Source organism: Helicoverpa zea, chromosome 27 (assembly GCF_022581195.2).
Source record: "Helicoverpa zea isolate HzStark_Cry1AcR chromosome 27, ilHelZeax1.1, whole genome shotgun sequence".
NCBI classification, from domain to species: Eukaryota; Metazoa; Arthropoda; class Insecta; order Lepidoptera; family Noctuidae; genus Helicoverpa; species Helicoverpa zea.
In genome coordinates, this window is record NC_061478.1 from 4,164,593 (window position 1) to 4,189,750 (window position 25,158).

The following is a 25,158-nucleotide window of genomic DNA, read 5'->3' on the forward strand; positions in this document are numbered from 1 at the left end:
CAACCTAATTAAGACGGTAATGTTTTGGAAAACGCTGTTTTCTCTTACGTCGTGTTAAAAGAGTCATATTTTAATCGCTGTTTTCGATTTCATGGTTCTCTGATTCTTGCCGTTAAGCCTATGGCTGTGTGTAATACATAAATACACACTGTCTATGTAATGTATATGGTTTAAATGCAAGAACTTATTTGAATTTAGTTTCTTGGATTAAAGGCGAAATAACTCAGTTTTATAAGATTTGGTAGGAAGTATCAACTTATATAATTTTTATTTGTATTGCAGTTCCTAGAATCAAACCCCAGTCCGCCGCTATCGACGGACAACTTTAGTTTTTCCGCGCGGACAGTCCTCGGCGAATACATACAACCCGCCAGCGATGTGGGCGAACCGCTCGTTTATAATGAGAATGAGATTAATAAGAGGTATGTATGAGAATATGGGTCAGACTTCATATGCCTAGTATTATCTCAACTATGTTGAGGTTCCTCAGAACCAGTGTGCCACATGGAGCGACTGCCTACCTGATCTCCTCAACCAAGTTATCAGGGCAACTCGTTAAGACTGGTTGTCAAACTAACTGGCTTCTGACTACCAATAACGACTGTTAAAGATGTTGAAATGGATTTTTAACCGACTTTTTGTAGGACGTGTGCCTTGCACTATTACTATGTGTTTAATTTTTTTCCTACAAAAAGTCGTTCACTGATTAAAGGTGGGAAAACAGCACTGATCCTAATTAGTCCATATTTTATATTGGTAAAAAATATTGGGCATTTTCAAGGATATAACGCAACAGAGAGTGAGAATGGAGGCTCATGACGTCACTTCTATGTAAAATTTGTAATTAGAAGTGATCTAATACAACATTCAATCGTGTTGTATCTCAGTTGTTTGTTTGTGAGAGAAAATATGCCCTTTATTTGAGGGATATCTAAAAGACGGATAACTTTTTTCTATTCGCCATGCTTGTGACTTAATGGTATGCTCATATAAATACTTGTGCAGGTTAGAAGAAGCCCGTCTCCTAGCGGGTGCAGGGGGCCGGCCGACGCCGCCGCCGCTCGACCGCCGCATGGAGCTGGCGCGCCTGCAGCAGGCCGCGCGCGACGCCCGGCGCGACGCCTCGCACCGCGGCAGGGAGCACGCCCATGTATGTATAATGAGTAGGGACGATTGTAGCAAGGGGTCGGTTGCAACATAGTTCAATTAAATCTAAGTGGGGTTGGATGTGAGAGGGTTTGATCCGTGGAGAACAAAATGTCTAGTGGAGATGTCATAACGCCTGATCCTGGAAAGTTGTTGTGAATAAGTAATAACTTACCAATAGGTGGGGCCTTACATAAATAAAAAAAACGTGATATCTCCTAAGAAAGTAGCACGCCAAGATACGGGTGTTCGGGAAACATTACTACCTCCGCCCTCATATGCCTCCTTTAGAACTTTCCCATTTTTTGTAATACCATAAATCGTTGACAGATGTCTCAAAGAATCCGGACGCCTAGTTAGTTTATTCGTAACTGATCGTTTTGACCTTACGAATTCGACCTACAAAAAGTTCCTAACCTACTTACCTTATGGTATCTCCTATCATATTTCTTTACTCCGTGGGTTACACATAACAACCTATGTCATTTTTTAATTTACATAAATGTTTTCAGTCATTAATACGTTATATTTTTCATATTAAGCAAAGAAAACGAATTCTTTATAATACTAAAATTCTTTATTGTAATCAAATCAAAATTTTCCTTACCTACTTATAACCCTAAGTTTTCCCCACAGAGTCGTCTAGACAGATCTGAAAAGGCTGAACTCGCTAAACGCGAGAAGGAAGCGCGAAGTCAACAGCTTTTAGAGGTAATTACAACCCTATTGTGTTAGAAGGTAGTAAGATATTGTTAATGTTTGTTGCCGTATTATTATGTCCATCAGGATTGAGGAGCCAGTTTTTGTATCTTAATGAAATTTTGTACTTATTTAGTAGTAAGTTAAAAAGTATTGTAGGCTCAATCTTGGAATTTGTAGTATAATAGTTCAAAAGTTATATGAACACAAAGGTGGCTCCTCAATCTAAATATTTGGACTGAGGAGCCACGTTGGAACACAGAAAGTATACGATGTACATTCTTGAAAATTTTGTATGATTTAGTAGTAATTGAGCGCAATGCGTACTAAAAATTGAACTCCAGTACCTTTAATATTTAAGAAGATACAATACTTTTAATGTGGCACCTTAACCCATACGATGAAAGTGTGAATTCCCATGAATCGTAAGTGGCAAATTCAAATTACACCCCATAAACATTTAGTAGTAAGTGTGTCTGAATTTGTAGTACATAAACAAAGTAGTAAAATTGAGTGAATTTTGTAAAAATACGTATTTTAAGTGGCTCCTCAATCCTGACGTTTCTGAAACGAGAAAATGCTTGGGTTACCTGAAATCGGAATGGAATTAAAAAAATAAAGACACTAACATTTAGTATAAATTTCTACTAAATATACATGCACAAATGAAAATTGTATGTATTCAATATCTGATAAAAAATCATCTTTTCCATTTTCCTTAGGACGTCGCCATTAAGGGTGACCATGTAATGTGAATAAAAATCAGGATAAATAGGTAGTTCTTAGCTTTGACGCCAATTTTTTATGAAACCTCTGTAGACAAACGCATTTATGGCTATTCCGCCTCGTGAATGACAAAATATTATTAAATACAAAAGTATTTAATAACCTTACTTAATAAAGTATTTAATAAACTTGCTTTGCCATTCAACATTGCTGGAGCGATGTAATGTTCCAAATTCAAAAAACGCGCCTGCAATGGTTTTTTTTTTTGCCCTTAGGGCAGGCTAAAATGTTACGACCGTACTGCCTAGTATTTCGTAGTGGTAATGGATTTGATTTTCATTGTCCATAAATTCGATACTTCGCATTTTTTTTAATAATGACAGCATTACATATGAAACAGATATTCGCCTTTATCTGTCGCCCTACCTATTTATCCTGATTTTTATTCACATTACATGGTCACCCTTAATAGCGACGTCCTAAGGAAAATGGAAAAGATGATTTTTTATCAGATATTGAATACATACAATTTTCATTTGTGCATGTATATTTAGTAGAAATTTATACTAAATGTTAGTGTCTTTATTTTTTTAATTCCATTCCGATTTCAGGTAACCCAAGCATTTTCTCGTTTCAGAAACGTCAGGATTGAGGAGCCACTTAAAATACGTATTTTTACAAAATTCACTCAATTTTACTACTTTGTTTATGTACTACAAATTCAGACACACTTACTACTAAATGTTTATGGGGTGTAATTTGAATTTGCCACTTACGATTCATGGGAATTCACACTTTCATCGTATGGGTTAAGGTGCCACATTAAAAGTATTGTATCTTCTTAAATATTAAGGGTACTGGAGTTCAATTTTTAGTACGCATTGCGCTCAATTACTACTAAATCATACAAAATTTTCAAGAATGTACATCGTATACTTTCTGTGTTCCAACGTGGCTCCTCAGTCCAAATATTTAGATTGAGGAGCCACCTTTGTGTTCATATAACTTTTGAACTATTATACTACAAATTCCAAGATTGAGCCTACAATACTTTTTAACTTACTACTAAATAAGTACAAAATTTCATTAAGATACAAAAACTGGCTCCTCAATCCTGATGGACATGTATTATTGTGAATGTCGTTAGTTGGTAAAATAGGTAATCGGTCGAAACTGAGAACAACTTTCTTTTTAAGTAGGTTGCATAAAGAACACGATTTCTTCTTTATTATCCAAACAAGAATAAAATACTTGGAAGTGAAGCAGGTGACTAAGCAGGGTGATATTTTTTTTTACTACTGTAATGTTACATATGAGGTATTTTTATGGTTTTAAGAACTTTGGATAAATTATATCATAAATTAATGCATTCACATCCACTGCGTCTCTCTATTGGTTTGCGATAAACTCAAAAATACTGCAAGGATTTGTATACACTTCACCAGTATACAGATATTTATCCACTTCATCAGTATATAGAATGATTAATAAGTAAGGTTCAGGTATAACATATATTTATTTATCTATCTAATATGGCATAGTTAGCAATCGGCCGACAGTTTGCAAATATGGCTAGGCAGATTGTAAATTAACGAAATTCACAACCATACGGTGACAACTTTAATGTGACTTTATTACCTTTTAGACAAAAGATATGGGTTTTCTTAGTTCAATGTCTTAGATCAGTGGGATATATTTATTTTGTTCCTATTTGTGTTTTATATACAGTTCTCATATTATTGTGCATGTTAATTTCTGTAAAATATTTTTTTTAGAATTCGGCAATTTTGAAAAATATTATTTTACATTTAAAGTATTTGTGTATAAATATTATGTGAATACCTGTAAATTCAAAGTTTTTGTCTGTATTTATTTTTAATATACATTATTATTATAAACTACTAAATATGTATACTTGTATTATGATATACAAGGGTGTAGTTATTTGTACAAAATTGTTATTAAACCATGTACATTATTTAGCCTTTTTGTAAATAATATAATTACATTATTTCTTATACAGTTGTGATAATATGGGAACTATAATATATTTGTCTCTAGTTTTGTTGTCTATGTTTTAAACCCATGTGCTTGTGTTTGTTTTATTTTTTATTATCAATTTGATGCTTGGCAACATTGTGCTCACCATTCGTACTGTAGATTTTGTTCTATATTCAAAAGCAAAAAGGGCCTTTTGGGGTTGCCAACGTTAATAAAAATTGGTTACTTTTTGCTTTTCTAGTAGAAAGCGTTGGAATTCTTAGCTTTTAGTTGGTAGCTGAGCTGTGTGTTTAGCATTAGATATGGTATATACATACTTATATACTTCTCTATAATATTTATGTAAAAATCTGTCTGTCTGGGTAAAGAGTATATTAATAACACAAAACCGAACCGCCAAAGGGACCTTGACAATGTTGTCATAATCCAAATTGATAATAAAGACAAGAAAATGCGAAAAAATTAAATAATAACGAGGCAATACTTCGAAACAGCATATCAACAAGAATAGAACGCAGTTGACGATTGAGCCCCTCCCTACTCTACCGAAAACCGGTATCGACGAGTGGAAAACGCCCGAAATAGTCATGGGACCAGCCACTAAGACCAATAAGGAACGCATTATGCCTCCGATCAGTCTCTCTCTAATACCGGTCAGCGGCCCCAAAGACACACAAAACTCCCCCATAAAAACAATAAAATTTGACCAATCAGGGTGGAAGGAAGAAATAGAAGAATACAACGCTTTAGATAAAATGAAAGACTTCGCTGAAAAAGCGGCATTTGATCTACCTAAACGCAAAGAGAAATACGATTTTACGCTAATAAAGTCAGCTGAAAAGCGCTTGAAAGCGCCAGATAAAGAGAATAATCTAGAAAAACTCATAGAATCTTATTCTAGAATAACAGAGTTCATAAACGGCTGTGATTGGTCGAAACTGCAAGGGGATAAGAAATCCGATGACCCGAAGTCCATAGAGCAGAAATATTTAGATGCGAAAAATGAGTTCATGTCTCAAAATCTGATGTTGATGCCTAAAGAAAAAGACAGTCCTAAGTCCGTATTAAAAGAGGTCATTGACCTGAGTGAAGATGATGATATTTTGTCGGATATAATGATAAAGAAAATTAATAAAGGGACGTTTAATGTGGGCAAGGATGGGGCTTTGTCGATATCGGTACACCCACTAGGCAAGGAGGCTGTGACATCGGTACGTGACATAAACTAAATGTACTAACTTTCGGATAATGTTTCACTAACATGCACGTATAATCTTCAGGTATAAGGAGTATATACTTGTGTAAAAATTGTAGAAACCGTGGTGAAGGATTAAAAGGTGGGGAAAATGGTAAACTGTGCCTTTAAAAAGTACATAGACGTCAGCTTTTGTTTTAAAATGAATCAAAAATAATACGGATGGTTAAGTTTTTTGTAGTCTATTGGTAAAATAAAATGTTGTAACATTTTATTGCTGTCAATCTTCTGAGCACAGCTTGATGCGTGTGATTGGTACATCTCACGAACCGATCCTTTTTATTTGAATCAAGTAAAACTAAAGGAAATTCTAAGACGCGGACGGTTTCGAATTTGTGTTTTCAATTTGTAAAACTTTGGGCCTAAAATCTAATAAACGTAATAGTTAGGGTGCGTGATTTTCAAAATTGTTTCCACCGGCAATAAAAAATGAATATTACTTGTTTCGAACAAAATTGTTTCTTAAAATTAAGCTTTATGTTTCACCACGAAAATTGAGACCAAGAAAACATTACTGCAAGGGGACAAGAAAGGTTTTAATAACTCCAAAATATTGGCTGGGCGAAGTCTTCAATAAAAGCCTTATCTTATGTAAAAAAGTGTTATTAACTTTACTTTTATATTTTCCTTTTAACCCTATTTAGTTATTGCACGCTATTCACACCTTCGTATGCCTTTATTTCCATTGTAAATTATTATTTTTGTTTTAATATCAGATTTTTTTAATGTGTTTGATTTTTTTGTCATATGTCCCGTATTATTTTATTTTTCTTTTTTGGATAAAGAATAGACCCAAAATAGAACTGAGTGAAATAGATTAAATTAATTAATTAAAGTTATTTTTTACAATTCCCTTTTAATTGAATATTCAGCTTCATATTTCCATACAAATATTTAATTTGGTTTTTCCCTGTCAGAAAGCTAAAATTCCAAAAACGTTACCCATTTTGGCAGTCGGTTAACAAATTATAAAATCAAACACATTAAACACCTAGTAACTTTCTAAGCAAATTCTTTTATTTTTTTTGTTCCATGTAACGCTGTTTTATTATAATTTGCTGTACCGCTTTCGATGTTGTTCGCACGTTCGTATTGAAGGCTAAGAGGAGAAAACATGAAGAGATTGAGAAACAGAAGATTGAGGAGCAGGCTAAAAGACAACAGGTTTGAGACTTTATTTCTTGATCATTATTCTGGGAACCACAGGATTAAGGGTATAATCTGTACTCCATTTGGTTAGGTATTTAACTAAAGGTAAGCAATATTTATATAGGACGTTTTACTCAAATACATATTGAAATAAGCTACTACTTAAAATAATGGTTCAATTGGCTAAGTACTGTCTTGATATAACTCTTATTTAAAAACTCAGTTAAAACATTAGTGAGAGCTAAAACTCAATATAATAACAATTTATATTGACTTGATATGACTTTTTACTTAAAAATTAACTAAAGCTAAGAATCAATATGATAACCATAACTTAACCATTACTTTAAACAGTAACTTATTTGTTAAATGTATTTGTGTAAAAAGTCCTATCAAGATTACATAAATAAAAATAGATAAAATAAAAAGCCTTTATTGTTGAATCTACTGCGATTATTCATCTTGTCTTACGACAAAGGCCTCCTCCAGAGTTTTCCATTCCGTTCCATTTTTGGCTGTACGACTCCATGTAGGGCCCGCCACTCCTCTGAGATCATCCTCACATCTTTTGGTTTGTCTGCCTCTGCTTCTCCTGCCGTCTAGCGGGCACCACTCGGTTACCAGCCTAGTCCATTTTTCCTGTTTTTCTCTTGCCATGTGTCCTGCCCACCTCCACTTTAGTTCTTTGTAAGTTATGTATCAATCAAGATTATATAGCTTTAGTTTAATACCTAACCAAATGTAGTATAGTCAAGTCACATTACTTACTATATTTCTCCCATCTCAAGACTCACACTAACATTCATCTTCTAAGAGTGAGTAAGTAAATATAAACCTTTGTTTTAGGAGAGAGAACTGAAGAGGCAACAGGCTATACTACTGAAAGAACAGGTTAGTCTTTTATTGTTCATGTATGTGTGTGTGTGATTAATTTGTTAATTTACTGTGTTTTGGTGTTAAGGAAGATTGGACAAGAGTTTTGTTACAATAATATTTCGTTAAGTTGTTGTTTTAATGTTAAGATCTATTAAATTTACCAGACTTGGCTGGGGCACTGCCCCTCATATTAATCCACAATTGAAGCTAAATTTCTACTTTTCATAAATTCATCATAAAAGTAAGAAGGTTTATATCTTTTTATAATACTTATATTCCATGGAGAAAAAGGGTTACAGTTACTCTGAAAAGTTCCATATCTTTTTACCCGGTTGCAAAAAGGGTTATGTTTTTTTAATTACCATTAAGTATATTATACTTCATCTCTCTTGTGTCAATCTTCCTTAACATCAAAACATATAGCCATTTTAACTTGTGTGTGTGTCTGTGTGTGTAACCCAATGTTTCTCTTTTCCAATCCCCGTTGGAACATCGCGTGCGCAGCAAAAGTACATAACAGAGGTAATAATATGCCACAGTAGAATTAACTTTTATAGTCTGGCAAGTTTATTTTTGACACTCTAGTGGGTAGTGTAGTAAAAAAAAGTATTCACAATATGGCCACCAGCAAAATTAAAATAAGTAACGAAACAATTCTCATTCTTCTCTACGAAGTGTAGCTGTACTCGAATGTAGTAATCCTTCAAATATTTTATAGCTATCATGATTTTTTTTGTTTTTTTACCATTCTGTTGTGGAATGAAAAATTCCGTAAATCAATGCATGTTATATTGAGGAGCCCAAGAATAACCTACATCAGTCATTCTTGTCTTCACGCGTACGTGCCTAAGACCCCCGTTAACCGCCGACCTTTGGAGAGTCATATACGAATTTGCCAATCTATAAATTGTAGTGCTTCTTGTACTTACATTTATTTAGTAACTGGCGCTTATTTACTTATACAATTTTAGATATATCTGATTTCCGTTGTTGATTTGTAGTGCTCTAATATAGGCTAATTAGGCCTCTATTTACGTCTTTCGCTTTTGTTTTGATACTGCCTTTATATGTTTTAAAAGGTTTTTTTTTATCTTCTGTTATTACGGTAATCAACTAACAATTTTTACTATTTTATAAAGTAAGAAGAAATACATATATGCTGCAAATAAAAAAAAATCCATAATGACAAAAACCTTATACTTTACAATCAGTATACTCCATGCATGTTTGCATAAATATCTTACAACTTCGCTGACTACCCCTACCCAAAAACTTCCTCAAAGTATACCTTCTCCTTCTCCCTTCAGGAAAGAGAACGTCGCCGTCAACACACCACATTTATCCGCCAACTAGACTCCCGCAGAAGATGGGAGGAGAGAGAGAGGCGTAAACACCAGAACTTGCTAGACAGACTGCTGGTCAAAGAGAAGAAACTACAGCAGCGGAGAAAGGAGATGGAACTGCTCTCTGAGCTCAGGTAAGAGAACACATCAGTAGGAGATGAGAGGAGAGAGAGACAGCAGAACTTGTTGGACAGGCTGCTGTTCAAAGAGAAGAAGTTACAGCAACGGAGGAAGGAGATGGAACTGCTCTCTGAGCTCAGGTAAGAGAACACATCAGTAGGAGATGAGAGGAGAGAGAGACAGCAGAACTTGTTGGACAGCTGCTGGTCAAAGAGAAGAAACTACAGCAATGGAGGAAGGAACTGCTCTCTGAGCTCAGGTAAGAGAACACATCAGTAGGAGATGAGAGGAGAGAGAGACAGCAGAACTTGTTGGACAGGCTGATGGTCAAAGAGGAGATGAAACTGCTCTCTGAGCTCAGGTAAGAGAACACATCAGTAGGAGATGAGAGGAGAGAGAGCAGAACTTGCTAGACAGGCTGCTGGTCAAAGAGAAGAAACTACAGTAGCGAAGGAAGGAGATGGAACTGCTCTCTGAGCTCAGGTAAGAGAACACATCAGTAGAAGATGAGAGGAGAGAGAGACAGCAGAACTTGCAAGACTGGCTGCTGGTCAAAGAGAAAAAGCTGCAGCAGCGGAGGAAGGAGATGGAACTGCTCTCTGAGCTCAGGTAAGAGAACACTTCAGTAGGAGATGAGAGGAGAGAAAGACATCAGAACTTGCTAGACAGGCTGCTGGTCAAAGAGAAGAAACTACAGCAGCGAAGGAAGGAGATGGAACTGCTCTCTGAGCTCAGGTAAGAGAACACATCAGTAGAAGATGAGAGGAGAGAGAACAGAACTTGCTAGACAGGCTGCTGGTCAAAGAGAAGAAACTACAGTAGCGAAGGAAGGAGATGGAACTGCTCTCTGAGCTCAGGTAAGAGAACACATCAGTAGGAGATGAGAGGAGAGAGAGACAGCAGAACTTGTTGGACAGGCTGCTGTTCAAAGAGAAGAAGTTACAGCAACGGAGGAAGGAGATGGAACTGCTCTCTGAGCTCAGGTAAGAGAACACATCAGTAGGAGATGAGAGGAGAGAGAGACAGCAGAACTTGTTGGACAGCTGCTGGTCAAAGAGAAGAAACTACAGCAATGGAGGAAGGAACTGCTCTCTGAGCTCAGGTAAGAGAACACATCAGTAGGAGATGAGAGGAGAGAGAGACAGCAGAACTTGTTGGACAGGCTGATGGTCAAAGAGGAGATGAAACTGCTCTCTGAGCTCAGGTAAGAGAACACATCAGTAGGAGATGAGAGGAGAGAGAGCAGAACTTGCTAGACAGGCTGCTGTTCAAAGAGAAGAAGTTGCAGCAGCGGAGGAAGGAAATGGAACTGCTCTCTGAGCTCAGATAAGAGAACACATCAGTAGGAGATGAGAGGAGAGAAAGACAGCAGAACTTGTTGGACAGGCTGATGGTCAAAGAGGAGATGAAACTGCTCTCTGAGCTCAGGTAAGAGAACACATCAGTAGGAGATGAGAGGAGAGAGAGCAGAACTTGCTAGACAGGCTGCTGGTCAAAGAGAAGAAGTTGCAGCAGCGGAGGAAGGAGATGGAACTGCTCTCTGAGCTCAGGTAAGAGAACACATCGGTAGGAGATGAGAGGAGAGAGAGACATCAGAACTTGCTAGACAGGCTGCTGGTCAAAGAGGAGATGAAACTGCTCTCTGAGCTCAGGTAAGAGAACACATCAGTAGGAGGTGAGAGGAGAGAGAGCAGAACTTGCTAGACAGGCTGCTGTTCAAAGAGAAGAAGTTGCAGCAGCGGAGGAAGGAGATGGAACTGCTCTCTGAGCTCAGGTAAGAGAACACATCGGTAGGAGATGAGAGGAGAGAGAGACATCAGAACTTGCTAGACAGGCTGCTGGTCAAAGAGGAGATGAAACTGCTCTCTGAGCTCAGGTAAGCGAACACATCAGTAGGAGATGAGAGGAGAGAAAGACAGCAGAACTTGTTGGACAGGCTGATGGTCAAAGAGGAGATGAAACTGCTCTCTGAGCTCAGGTAAGAGAACACATCAGTAGGAGATGAGAGGAGAGAGAGCAGAACTTGCTAGACAGGCTGCTGGTCAAAGAGAAGAAGTTGCAGCAGCGGAGGAAGGAGATGGAACTGCTCTCTGAGCTCAGGTAAGAGAACACATCGGTAGGAGATGAGAGGAGAGAAAGACATCAGAACTTGCTAGACAGGCTGCTGGTCAAAGAGGAGATGAAACTGCTCTCTGAGCTCAGGTAAGAGAACACATCAGTAGGAGATGAGAGGAGAGAGAACAGAACTTGCTAGACAGGCTGCTGGTCAAAGAGAAGAAACTACAGTAGCGAAGGAAGGAGATGGAACTGCTCTCTGAGCTCAGGTAAGAGAACACATCAGTAGAAGATGAGAGGAGAGAGAGACAGCAGAACTTGCAAGACTGGCTGCTGGTCAAAGAGAAAAAGCTGCAGCAGCGGAGGAAGGAGATGGAACTGCTCTCTGAGCTCAGGTAAGAGAACACTTCAGTAGGAGATGAGAGGAGAGAAAGACATCAGAACTTGCTAGACAGGCTGCTGGTCAAAGAGAAGAAACTACAGCAGCGAAGGAAGGAGATGGAACTGCTCTCTGAGCTCAGGTAAGAGAACACATCAGTAGAAGATGAGAGGAGAGAGAGACAGCAGAACTTGCTAGACAGGCTGCTAGTCAAAGAGAAGAAACTACAGCAACGGAGGAAGGAGATGGAACTGCTCTCTGAGCTCAGGTAAGAGAATAGGAGATGAGAGAAGTAAATCTCAGGAACCAGCATCTCCTGAGCCTTATCCCTACTTTGTTGGGGTCGGCATCCAGTCTAACCGGATGCAGCGGACTACCAGTGTTTAACAAGTAAATCCTAGGAACCCTGGCTTCAAAATTCTTAAAAAAATTCATTTATTCATCTCAAAGTTACTATGCCTTTACAGATTTAGTCTAATTCGACAATGTCTGATCCTTGAGTCCGATGAATTGGATGAGTCAACTAAGGAGTTGCCACATGCTGCATCCTCAAGTCGGCATCAATTTGGTAATTTCAATAAAAGGTCGATTGATCAGAACTATATTACTTTGGGACTTGAACAGATTAGATACACTGCAAGATTGAAATGTTAAAATGTTATATAACCTCATTTAATCATGTCCATATATTCCATCCATGTCCATGTCCATCTACTAATATTCCAATTTCTTGACCCACAGACGGCCACAAGAAGACTCGTCACTATCAGACCAGAAGCCGCTGCCGACGCTCAACAGGATCCCGGGGCTGAAGCTGCCGGGACAAGCCATGGCGGACATACTGCAAGTCTACGAGTTCATACATAACTTCGGTCAGACGCTCGGCTTCGGTGAGTACCAGTAGAGTTAGACTCGTCACTATCAGAAAAGAAGCACCAATTTAACGTGCCTTCTGAAACACATACCATATAACGAACTTAAATCATCTTCAAGGAAACCAACCAGGTGAAGTTAGTATCATATTTTATACCCAGCCAGTGATGTAACCCGAAGTATTTCCAGTAACGGAATAAAAAGTAGCCTATACGTTATTCTGTTCTTATAATCTGTATTACTGCCAAAATTTTTGCGTAAAAGAATTTGCTACTCTTAAGGTTATGGCACATTATAGCGGCACCGCAACAGCACGGCTCCACACCAGCATTTAAGTTGTCATTCAATTTAGAGCATTAAATCGTGTATATTATAATATATTTCGTAATGTCAATATGAAAAAGCCAACGGCGAGCAGTCAGCGTGCGAGCCGGCAGCGAAACAACGTCATTACGTCGTGTTCAATCATAATCGTTTTAAAATAATATTGAGTTTGCGGTGACAGCAAGCTTACACCTCGCGGGCGGCGCGCCAACCACGCGAAGTCCGCTCGCCGTAGTCTTAATTCGAGGCGACGCCGTGCTGCAGCCGTGCTGTTGCGGTGCTGCTATAATGTGCCACAAGCTTTACTTGCTTTCTGGCTCCAGCTCAATCAATCATTGATTGTTGAGAAATAAGATCATTTTTAGTGGTTTATAACTTAAAATATTAGTAGAATAAAACAAACTTGTTACTTTCAGATATGGACGCGATCCCGACTCTCAACACGTTCCAAATGGCGTTACTGCCGGACTGCAGCGTAGAGGCCGAGGAAGAACTGCTGCAAGTCCTCACGCAGCTACTTATCACTGCCATAGGTATCTACATTATCATAGTTTACTAATTGTTCATTAGTGTCACCAGGGAACCTTATACTTCAAATGTATCTCAGGCTTTAGACTATCTGTGTACCACATTTCATTTAAATCAGACAGCAGAGTTAATTTTGTAATGTTTCTTACGTAGGAGATGGTCTATAATGCAAACGAATAAACAAAAAAACAATAAACCAAAATTCTTGGTATCTACCGAAGCAGTGTACACAAACTTATAACACCCCGTCGTTTTTGCGTCGGGGGTTAAAAATAATTCGGTACAGCTCAGAATATAAACAAACTTGGGCAATGTGTTCAAACTCAAAATAATGTATTGCAACGTTTTGAACGTCAAACAAAAAAGACAGCCCTAAAAATGACCACCCATCACCACTACCTATGTGTTCTAAATAAATCTTAATTCTATATACATGAATCTTCTAACTCCAATTTCTATTTCCACAGAGGACCCGGGCATACCCCACCCGGGTCGGCACACGACACTGCTAGGCCATGCTATCCGGATGGGTGACATCAACCCGCACAACTTGAGCGAAGTGCTCAGAATATATCTCTATGCCAACGCTACGGGCGAAGTTAAGGCTTTGACAGGTTTGTGCTATGTTGTTTATTTAGATTAGATCATTTAGATCGCTGCATAGTTTAAAAGAATGGATAACAAGCCCCTTCGTATAAAGTACTGGCTTCTGCAAGCGGCTTCGCTCGCCTCCTTAGGAAAAATTTTCTCGCACGGGATATTATGTAGCCTGTATACTGATTTATAAGCTATATTACTGTGAATTTTCATCAAAATTTTGCTGTAGTTTTTGCGTGAAAGAGGAACAAACATACACATACTATAAACTTTCGCTTTTACAATATCACAAGTAGAAATTAGTTTAGGGAGGCTGTAAATAGTTATATCCACAGATTACAATATTGGTAATGATATAAAGCAGATCTGTATCTTTGGCCGTTTTATATTATTGTACAGAAGCCTTCCTACGCGAGTCTGACTCGCAGTTGGCTGGATTTTTATTACTTATAGCTGCTTAACCTCTTCCTCATATAAAACATATTACATATATTAACAGTAGGTAGTTATATGTGCACTACACGCTAATTAACTAATTTATATATTCTTAATTTAATCCAGGTTTAACAGCGGAGCGGGAACGCGAGCGTCGTGTGGCCGACCATCACCAGACAGACGCTGAGATGCAGCATACCTACGCTAACTCTAAGAACACGGCCTACTATGAGAGTTTGCATAGCAACGCTACTTATAAATTGTCTGGTAAGTACTTTATATAGGCTTTATTTAGTTAAAAATAATTTAATTTTAAAGCCTTGACTTAGAAGTTTGTACGCTCATTCCTTCTCTTTATAAGAAGAGGCCTTTACCCTGCTGTGCTACTATATCAAAGGCTGATGATGCATAACTAATATCTAGATTTGATGTTACCTGTTCAAAGAAAATACATAATTTTCTCTGTAAGTGAGATAAAAGAGAGGTTGCATTTATTTACTCCTTTGATTTGGCAGGGGGTTTTGGCGAAAAAAAAACTAGTTATTTTGACCCAAAGATATATTTATGAAAAAACGCGCTGCTGAAAAATATATCAAATATATTTTTAATAGTCTCCTGATTCTCCCGATTTTTTTTTTTGTATTTTTTCATAACCATTCAAAAGTCCAAATAAAAATCTTGCCCTGTTTTCTATTACTATTTATTTATCCTTTTTTTCTTCCACAGAGGCACTCCGAGACAAATCCTTCCTCGCTCTAAGTGCGACAACAAAAGCGCGTATCCTCGCGTTTATATGCGACGAGCTACTGCAGAACAAGGCCGTGCTGAGACAGGTCGACGCCTCGCTCGAACACCTCAACCAGCTGAAGAAAGAGAGATATCTTATGGATATGAAGATTAGGAAGTTAGTATATACCTCTGTTGTATACTTTACTAGCTTCCGCCAGCGGCTTCGCCCGCGTGGTGTGTTGATAAAAAGTTGCCCATGTGTTAATCCAGGGTGTCACCTATCTACATACCAAATTTCAACCAAATCGGTCCAGCCGTTTTTGCGTGAAAGAATAACAAACATACGTCCATACAGGATTTATAATTTAGGATTATGTTTAGCTATCGAATAATGCTGTGCTTCTGAAGTTGACTCACAGTTGACTACTACCGACTGTAACGTTACGATAGCATTTTTACTGATAGCGCCTAAATATCATATTCATTTTACTTTCGTTAAAAATTATAAAATAATATTTTGAGAGAATGACATAAAAAATGCTATAATTATAGAGCAATCAATATTGTTAGTTGCTTTTAAATGATAAAATTATTCAATTTGTTTTTTCAAACAGCATATCATTTAGAAACAATAATAAATATAATGTTATTTTTCCACGATTTATGAAAATGATAATTTAAAAAAATCCATAATTAGTGCGTATTTTGTATTCCATAAAGATAAAGTTAACCTTCTATTACGCGTCTTTACTAAAAAATGTTTTTGTAAACTCACTTCAATCATATTATATTTAATTCTAAACATTATTTCCCCAGGGTACGAGTTCTCCACCAGCGGAAGGTCCGCGCGGAACAGACGGAGAAGCAGCAGGCTCTAGCTCTAGAACGCATGCAGAGGCTCGTGGAAGAGAGTGCTGCCAACCTTAGGACATCGCCGCAGTTGCATGATGATGGTAAATATTGAAGGGAAAGGGTGTATCTTTAGTGGGAAGTATTAGTAGGGAAGGCAGGTTCCCAGGGGCATTTATTTTACGAGTTTTTTTGTACAATTTGATGATTTTTGACCGAATTATAAACGCACTGGCTCCCGCCCTCGGCTTCGCGCGCGTGATGTGTTGGTGAAAATGCCTATGTGTGAATCTAGGGTATCACTTATCTACATACCAAATTTCACCCAAATCGGTCCAGTCGTTTTTGCGTGAAAGAATAACAAACCTACATCCATCCATTCTCACAAACTTTCACATTTATGATATTTGGAATTTACTTTCACATTTAAATATTTCGTAGGCATTAGGCAAGGCAGGCTCCTAGGGGTATTTTGTTAAGTTTTTTTCACAAATTGATGTTTTGTTCTCTGCCTTCCCAACAGAAAACCAACAGACCCCAGAAAAACCTGAAACCCCGAAAAAGGATAAAGAATCGTCCCCACACCCAGAAAGCGAGACCGACAAGCAATCCGAACCTTCTCCATATAAAGACACACAACCAACCGAGAGTGACAAGGAATTGTCGCCCTTAAAGGACCTGTCCAACAGTATGAAGAATAAAGAGCTGTTGAATAATAATAAGGACGAATGTTCTCCGGCAGATAACTCGAAGATTGATAAGGATAGTGTGATGGGAGACTGTGATGCTATATTGAGTGATTTGGAGAGTGAAGGCACGCAGCCAGAGGAGGTTAGTGCAGAAATGATTTTTTTAATGTATTTTGTACCAAAAAGTAAAAAACTCGGTTTAAACATGTGCCTAAAATAGAATACTTAGAGTATTGTTACTGCTACGACAGTAAATTTTCTGCGACAGAAATATTTTTGAACAAAAGTTAAGTCTCGTTTGAGTATTTCGAAGTTACAATATACATTTTAAACAAATTATTGCTCTCTTATGAACTATGTATAAACATGTCGAAATGTGTATATCTAATAAATACAAGTTCTTATACATGTTTTGCAAATAAGTGATGCAATGATCTACTAAATTCGATAGCACATGAGAAATCTGTCTGTTTAGTTTTGAGCGTGGTTTTGAGCAACTCTTTTATGATGTGTGTGTAATGTTTATTAACTAATTTTAATACACATAAATAAGTCCCAGATTTTCTGGATTGTCATTTTCAATGAATTTTAATTTCCCACAGGATGAAGACAAGAACCTATCATCAGAGGAATTAGCTCGCAAGTTAGAGAAACTCCTGAAGCAATCGGAACAACAACTTTTACAACTAACTGCCGGCTCCCACGCGCTCCGAGCTACCTGCTACGGACAAGACAGGTGAGTTTCATGAAACAAGTACCAAGGGAACTACTTCTCGCATATGGGTAAAGTGTAGCTTATATGTTATTCTGATAATAAACTTGATAACTGTCAGGTTTCGTCAAAATCCGTCTTGTAGTTTTATTGTGAAAGGAGTAACAAACATACCTATGTAATTTTTTTGTCTATATCCTCGATGAATAAAAATAAGTATGCAGTAAAATGACAATCAGCTAGTTGATGCCTGCAGTTTCGCAAGTGCAATATATTGTTGCATTATAATACCGAATGTTTTTATAGCCCAAAAAGTTTCAGTTTCAGATTATTAAAAAAACGCTTATATTAGCTTCACTTGTAACCTATGTAAGAAAATCTTGGAATTTCAATTTGAGCCACTTCCCGGCCTTCGATTAGGATGAAATTTTGCACACGCTCTGAGTTCTGGTTACAATACATGACTAATTAAGAAACGTTACAAAAAGCGTGTTTTTTAATTTTTTAAACATTTTTTTTTACATACAAGGTGTTGATTTGCATTTGTGCCATAGTTCAGGAGGAGGACATACAATACGTAAATAATCGATTGGAAATACAGTAGATGGGAAATAACTAATATGCACTGCTTTTTTTGTCATTGTAATGTCGTGGTATTTCAGAAGTAATCCAATTTTATGAATGAAATTTATGAGTGATCGTTGCGTATGCTCTGTGTTTGCGTTTGTGTGAGGGTGCAGCACGGTTTTAAGGCCAGTAACATACGCGCCAAGTTTAAATAAGGCTAGATGACATTTACGGAACTCCGAAAAAAAAATTAAAGAAAAAAAATTACGTACCCATTTTTTTATTGATTTGGGTCGAGAATCATTAGCATAATTGCCTCTTTAAATATGGCACGGATGCAAATCAACAGCTTGTATATTTCCTTACCTACAGATACTGGCGTCGCTACTGGTCTCTAGGCAAGTGTGGAGGCATCTACGTCGAGGGTATGGAGTCAGCTCAGCCGGAGATCATGGCGTACCACCAGCAGCTGGAGAGCAACGCGCTCGCCCCCACACAGCCTGACAGCGGGAAGAAGAAGAAGAAAGGTGAGGAACTAGGTCCTGCCCCTAAGTCTAAGCTAAGCCACCACTAATTTCTGCGGGATTGTTCGTGGCGCTGGTACATAAAGGGCTTAAGAAGTACTCTCCCTCGCGCTGCTAACCCACAGCGGGAGTTGTCGTTTGACGATCTCCCATAAAAAAGCCCCCATAAATTTTCTGCCTAATCGGTTCAGCCGTTCGTGAATTATAAGTAGTGGAACTAACACAACTTCCTTTTATGTAAGTACATAAATGGATTAAAACGTTATCTAACGCTTTTTTTACTTTTTTGAATTTTTCTGACTTTTATATTCCCTCTCAGGTCCCCGCGAAAAGAAAGAACCAGCCTCCGAACCAGAGAAACGCGACCCGGAAACGGAAGCCCAAAAGAAGGAAGAAGCCTTGAAGAGCGAGATGGAACTCAAGAGCATCAAGTCTGAGTTAAACCTTAGTGATCATACTCAGATTATCAAATACGAGCCTAATGTTAAACATGGCGCTTGTAAGGTTGAAGGTGAGAAGTTTATTCTTTACTCACTGGGGAACTACCTACTTCACAAATAGATAAACTACTTCACACACATGGATTAACTATTTCCCATAAATAGATAAAAAAGACTACTGTCTTTATTTCGATGTATGAGCTAAATTGCTGCCAAGTTTCATGTCTGTAGTTTTATGTCATCTGTATCCTGAGGGAACTACTTCCTATTCAGGGATGGATAGTGGACTATACATATGTTAGTCTGATATGTGAGCTAAATTGCTGCCAAGTTTTATCAAAATCTATCCAGTGGTTTTTGCGTGATAGAAGATCAAACATCCATCCGTTTACCATGAAATAAAGAGTAGTATTAGGAAGAATCTATTGAGAAAATGTAAAAGAAAATAAAGACCAATTTCAATAGTCATTTTCATGCCGTATTTTACGCTCAATCGGCTCAGCTGTTTCAGCTTGAAAGCTAAATAAAATACAGTTTTTTTCATGAAAACACTAAAAATAACCAACATTTCTTCCACCAGGTTCCTCAATAAAAATGGAAGAGAAATACATACAACAGAAAAACAACGAAGAGCAAGACATGTTAGATATAGAAGACTCCATTCCTACCGCATTCCTAGTTCAGAAACCAACCCACAAACCCATGTTTGCTGCCCAAGCCGAACCCATGGATAAACCTCAGGAAATAGTGAAGGTCGAAAACGTCGTCAAAAGCGAAACAGAGGTCGAAGAAAACGAAGAAACGAAGGACACTTTAGTCAATAATTTAGAGGAATTAAGAAAAATGGCAGAAGCAGTATCGATACAATTAGACGCAGCGAAGAAGGAGCAAGAAATTAAAGAAGAGAAAGAAAAAGTTAAACAAGAACCGTTAGATGCAGCTGCAGCACATTTGCAATTATACGCCAAAATTCTTGACGGCAAATGGTTCTCTATCCTAAGGCATGAAAGCTCATTTTTGAATAACATTAACGAGATTGAGAAACAGGATCTACCAGAATTTTGTGACAATGAACATACGTGTTCCGAGGTCATTTTATGTCAAGGTCATAAATGGGATGTTTCGAATAATCTTCATTTGTTAAATGACCCTAGTTTGTTTACTCTGAATAGTATGGTTACGAGTGTTCAAGTACCTTCGAATAATGTTTATGCGGATTCCAGTTTGACTATGTCTGGGTTAGAACAGGAGATTTTAGATAATAGTGTTAATAAGGATGAAAGTGTGCAGGAAACGGAAGTTGAAGATGATAATAAGGACCAGGTAAATATGTAAAAGTTGTTATATTTTTGTTTTAATATAATTCCATTCTGGAATGAATGCTCCAATACTCGTAATTAGACTTGGATTTATTGCAAGTATTTATGAACACATTTAACACAGCTAAATAAGAAAGTTTGCGATCTTGGGGATTTTTATGAAAATTATATAACGTTTCCGAAAATATAACACTGACAAATTGACATACATATTTCATCGAAATAGTCGAAAAAAATACTTACAACTTTACATGAACTTTTACATTCAAAAGATAGCGTATTGAATACTAGCCGATCTCTGCCTGTAAAAGTAGCCAATGTCCTTTCAGACTATCTATGTACCAACTCGTTCGTATAGCACTTTTTTCTTGAAAGCCAAACACAGTTATTTCAATATAAATAATATTAAATTAAGCTAAGTATTATTTTTCCTTTTCCCACAGGACAACGACCTAGAAAAAGAACTTCAAGCCGACGCCCTAAAGCACGACCTTCTAACCCAAAAGGCCAAAGCTCAGAGCCTGAGCAGCCTCGGGCTGTTGAACTTCAACGCGCTGTCGACGTACGTGACGTGCGACAGTCCGCCGCCCATACAGATGTCTGCGGAGGAGCTGCGGCAGCTGGACTACTGCAAAGCTAACGGCCTGCCCAAAAAGCTCGCGGGGAACTTCGTGCCCACGGAGATGAGGTCAGTCTATAGTGCTTAGGTGATACCACTTCCAGGAGCTGGGTAAAAAGTAGCTTCTAACCTTCTTCGAGGGAGTTGAGGGGAGTTTCTTGTATAAAGGTAGGTGTATTTTTCATATTTAGAGAGAGCTACTTCCCCCAACTGGATAAAAAAGTAAAATAAGCTTTCTCGAGGCAGTTAAGGTGAACTTCTTGTACTAACATCTGCCTAACTATATGTTTCTATATATTTTTTTGTTATTATTGGTAGTATCTGAATATGTTCATCATATAGGAATACGTTACTTTACTTAAATTAACTTACTAACTATATTATTGAATAATCTTTACAGACACGGCTGGTGGAGGATCACGGAGACGGATCAGCTGAGAGAGCTGATGGATTCCCTGCATCCTCGAGGAGTTAGGGAGAGGGAGCTGCATGCTTCCCTCACCAGCCATCTACCTACTGTTAATAACAAGGTATTTATCATAATTACTTTGGATATTACCTTTGTTATATGTAAATATGTAGATTTAATATGTAATGTAAATATATATTGTCTAATTTATCATATTGAAATTGAATACGGTAAATCAGAAAATATCTTTTTACATGTAAACGTCATACTTTGTCTTCATTGGTATGTGTATTGGTTGAATTTTAATACTTTTAAAACTTAATCAATTTATTTTTAAAAAAACGTTATATATTTATTGTTTGTTATTAAAAAAACGTTAAATATATTGTTTATTATAAAACAATATATACAGGGTTACTGGTAAGTAGACCGCATCCTTTCAGGAGGTGATAGTATAGGTCAATACGGACAAATTTGACCCTGGGATACACTGGGCAAAAGTTAACCCGTTTCAAGATAATCGAATTTTAAGATCTTTTCTTTACAAGTCGTCTAGGTACACGTATACATTTTTATTACTAGTTAAAAGTCTCGTTTTTGCGGATTTTTGTGTGTTTTGTGGCTTTTTGGATAGCCATATAAATGTAGATGTTTTTTAAGTATTCTGCACAAAAAAATGAAAAGTAATATTTTTGAGAAAATATCTACTAAAAAAGTAATTTCTGTTCGCTATAATTTCCTCTGAGATTTGTACAGTTTTATGGTTTGTTATTATGAAATGATTCATCTTCTATCCAAAAACAAACAAAAATCCACAAAAATGAGACTTTTAACTAATAATGAAAAGTTATACGTGTACCTAGACGACTGATCTTGAAATTCGATTATCTTGAAACGGGTTAACTTTTGCCCAGTGTATCCCAGGGTCAAATTTGTCCGTATTGACCTATACTATCACCTCCTGAAAGGATGCGGTCTACTTACCAGTAACCCTGTATAACGATGTAGTTGTAGTATCAGAGCAATGACTATAACTCTAATTTTTTTTGTGATATCTATCGTTATCGTATCGTCAAACATGGCCGTTTATTTTCAAAATTTAAAAGATATTATTTTTATTTTAAAGCTCACTATATTTATAATTAACGTGTTGTCCACAGCTACACATAGACAAAGGCGACACTCTAGGCACAGAGCTATGCGTGTCGCACCTGGACCGGGTCATCGCACAGAACGGCGGCTTCCCCGCGCCCGACGCCGAGTACTCGCCGCATACGCAGCGGCGACTCGACATGCAGCTGCTTAATATGGTGAATATTAAGTGTAAATTATATTAGGACAGAATTTCAGCCTTGGGAAAAGGGTCGGAGGATGATTAGGACAGAAATTCATCAGTCTGACGAAGTGACAGGAAAGAATGGAAGCGGAAGACATATTGCGCCGACCCCAAATAAAATTGGGAACAGGTTAAGAAGAAGAGGGAATTATGACATATAGAATGAAAAATATAAAATGTTAAACATAAATATTTACCTCTTTTTCTGAAATGGAAGTATCTAAGAGTACATGTATACAATGGTGCATTATATACAGTGTGTATAATTATGTACTTCATCATATAGCTAAGAAAGGAAGCCACATAATATTGGAAAAAAATCCATTCTAACTGTTAAAAAATTACGTTTCTAAGAACAAACTTCACCATGAATTATTATGTATTTATTAGTAAAATGAAAGTTCCAATAATAATACTTATCTACTATTAATGAACGGATAAGATAACCAACTTTTTTCCCAAACACACCTAATTTTATAATCTACCTTAAAATCAAAATACACTGACCATCCACTCTCAAAGGTCGAGCAACTCGAAGAACGAGTAGCAGCGGCTTCCATGCAAGTCAAAGGCTGGCGTCCAGCCCGCAGCACCTCCGAGGGTCCATCAGAGCCCGTAGCCAGGGCCCGACACAAGCTCCAAGCGCTAGAAGCTCACATAGAGCGAAGGTACCTCAAGCCGCCTCTCGTACAAAGGTACGCTAGGTAATGTATAACATTTCTATATTGACGTGACGGTAGCTCGGTGTGTTTTTTTGTTTGTTTTTTGGTTCGTAGTTTTGGTAAGGTTTTGGGTTCTTTTTTTTTTGATTGTTAACACTGGTGAATAAGAGATTTTTTAAATACAATGAATAAGTGATGGGTGTTAGCTTAGAAATAAAGAATAAAAAGTACCTTTCATAGTTTAGTTAATAGTTATCTAGAGATTTCCATATCTTAGAAATAAATTATATAAAGTTTTTTTTTTATGTACTACTTGACTAGATTAGGAACTAGTATTTAGACCTCATTATAATACTGACTGACAGAGGAGTTCAAATTGACTCAAATAAACTGTCTTATTAGATACTGTTAATTTTCAATGAGTTACTTATATTGAATTGCAAATTAGAAAAATAAACTTGCAATTATTTTCAAACTTCAATTTTTTTTTTCTATATACAAATATAAATTCTATAAATATTCTAACACATACGACAAAAATAAGTCATTTGTGTATCTTCTAATCTACATAAGTTTTCAAGAACAATTGATTTTCTTTTACCGAGCTTAGGTTTTGCCGTCAGTCATCATGAAGGATATACATACATGTAATACTTTATTAATATTTTTAAACATATAATTGGTTAAAACAAAATGGCGGTGGTTTAACTTGCACGCATGTATTGGGTGTTTTGCTTCTCAAAATTCGTTTTTTATTTTTAATAATTGGCAATTTAAGTTTTGTTTTCAAAATTTTGCGTGTGATCAACAATGTATTGGCAAATTAAAAACCTCACAAAAAATTGGTATTAATTGGTTTTGGGTTCAATGGTAACAAAAAAATACATAAAATCTGATTTCATTCCCTACCACCAATAACAGAAAATTTTACGGCACGACTGCTGTGCACGAAGTACCGGGTTCGATTCCTGGGCCGGGCTGAAATAAACTTTCACAAACGTGCCCGGCTTCTACAAGTTTGCGTTGTTGCATCCCCGTGCTTGGGAGAGCACAAAAAGAGTCCTGAATACAGCTTTAATCTATCATTTAATAAATGTTAGGAAAAAAATGCATAATAAAAATGCCAGCCCCTTTTCACACTAGCGGATTTTCCGTTCCGGATTTCCGAGCGACACTGCTTGCTTCATAAGGGCATTGTCGCTTTGTTCGACTAGTGTGATAAGGGTGACATTATAAAACAAACATACACTAGTTCTAATGATTAGTGTTTTCTACAGCACATCAGAAGTGACTCTCGGCGCAGTACTGCAAGCCGAACACGGCAATGCGTCCGCTCCCTCGCCGCAGAACACTGACAGCTCGAGTGAGGGGAAAGGTACATAATTCATATATTGTTTCATATTTTTGTAGTAGAAGTAGACTAAGGAAAAGTATGGTTTGATTGTCTGAACGATGTCATGAATGAGAAGGGAGTAAAAGGGTGTCGTTATTAGACGACGTCTGTGCAGAAAGTTATATTGCATATATTTTTGGAAGAAAGAAGAGTGATAGAAATAGACGTGAATTCATCCCTAGGCCTTGATTACCTGACGGCTTTGCCATGCTTAAATAATTGCCACCCATCCATGTACTGGCCGTAAGAGTACCTGCACGCTACAAATAGTCGTCCGATCGTTTGTTGTACGCACATTACAGAGATCAGTTATTTAGTGGGTATCAGACCATGGAAACCTTTTATTTATCGATGGCATAAATCATCAAATGACCCTTCCCGTTGTGGGTACCAATGAAAACATA

At 37.3% G+C, this 25,158-nt stretch overlaps 1 protein-coding gene across 1 annotated transcript in view; it reads left to right on the top strand.

Annotated features, from left to right (window-relative positions):
• Positions 1-25,158, top strand: part of LOC124643227 (bromodomain adjacent to zinc finger domain protein 2B-like) — a 100,374-nt gene that overhangs the window by 64,453 nt on the left and 10,763 nt on the right. Inside the window, exons 20-43 of the mRNA XM_047182105.1 lie at positions 283-422; positions 1,006-1,150; positions 1,783-1,857; positions 5,067-5,783; positions 6,926-6,991; positions 7,823-7,867; positions 8,357-8,374; positions 9,160-9,329; positions 12,491-12,639; positions 13,363-13,479; positions 13,942-14,088; positions 14,633-14,773; positions 15,233-15,410; positions 16,052-16,188; positions 16,608-16,915; positions 17,376-17,509; positions 18,425-18,579; positions 18,896-19,087; positions 19,597-20,339; positions 20,779-21,023; positions 21,355-21,484; positions 22,524-22,673; positions 23,222-23,403; positions 24,639-24,736. Of these exons, the coding sequence (XP_047038061.1) occupies positions 283-422; positions 1,006-1,150; positions 1,783-1,857; positions 5,067-5,783; positions 6,926-6,991; positions 7,823-7,867; positions 8,357-8,374; positions 9,160-9,329; positions 12,491-12,639; positions 13,363-13,479; positions 13,942-14,088; positions 14,633-14,773; positions 15,233-15,410; positions 16,052-16,188; positions 16,608-16,915; positions 17,376-17,509; positions 18,425-18,579; positions 18,896-19,087; positions 19,597-20,339; positions 20,779-21,023; positions 21,355-21,484; positions 22,524-22,673; positions 23,222-23,403; positions 24,639-24,736 (4,582 nt within the window). The remainder of the gene's footprint in view (positions 1-282; positions 423-1,005; positions 1,151-1,782; positions 1,858-5,066; positions 5,784-6,925; positions 6,992-7,822; positions 7,868-8,356; positions 8,375-9,159; positions 9,330-12,490; positions 12,640-13,362; positions 13,480-13,941; positions 14,089-14,632; positions 14,774-15,232; positions 15,411-16,051; positions 16,189-16,607; positions 16,916-17,375; positions 17,510-18,424; positions 18,580-18,895; positions 19,088-19,596; positions 20,340-20,778; positions 21,024-21,354; positions 21,485-22,523; positions 22,674-23,221; positions 23,404-24,638; positions 24,737-25,158) is intronic.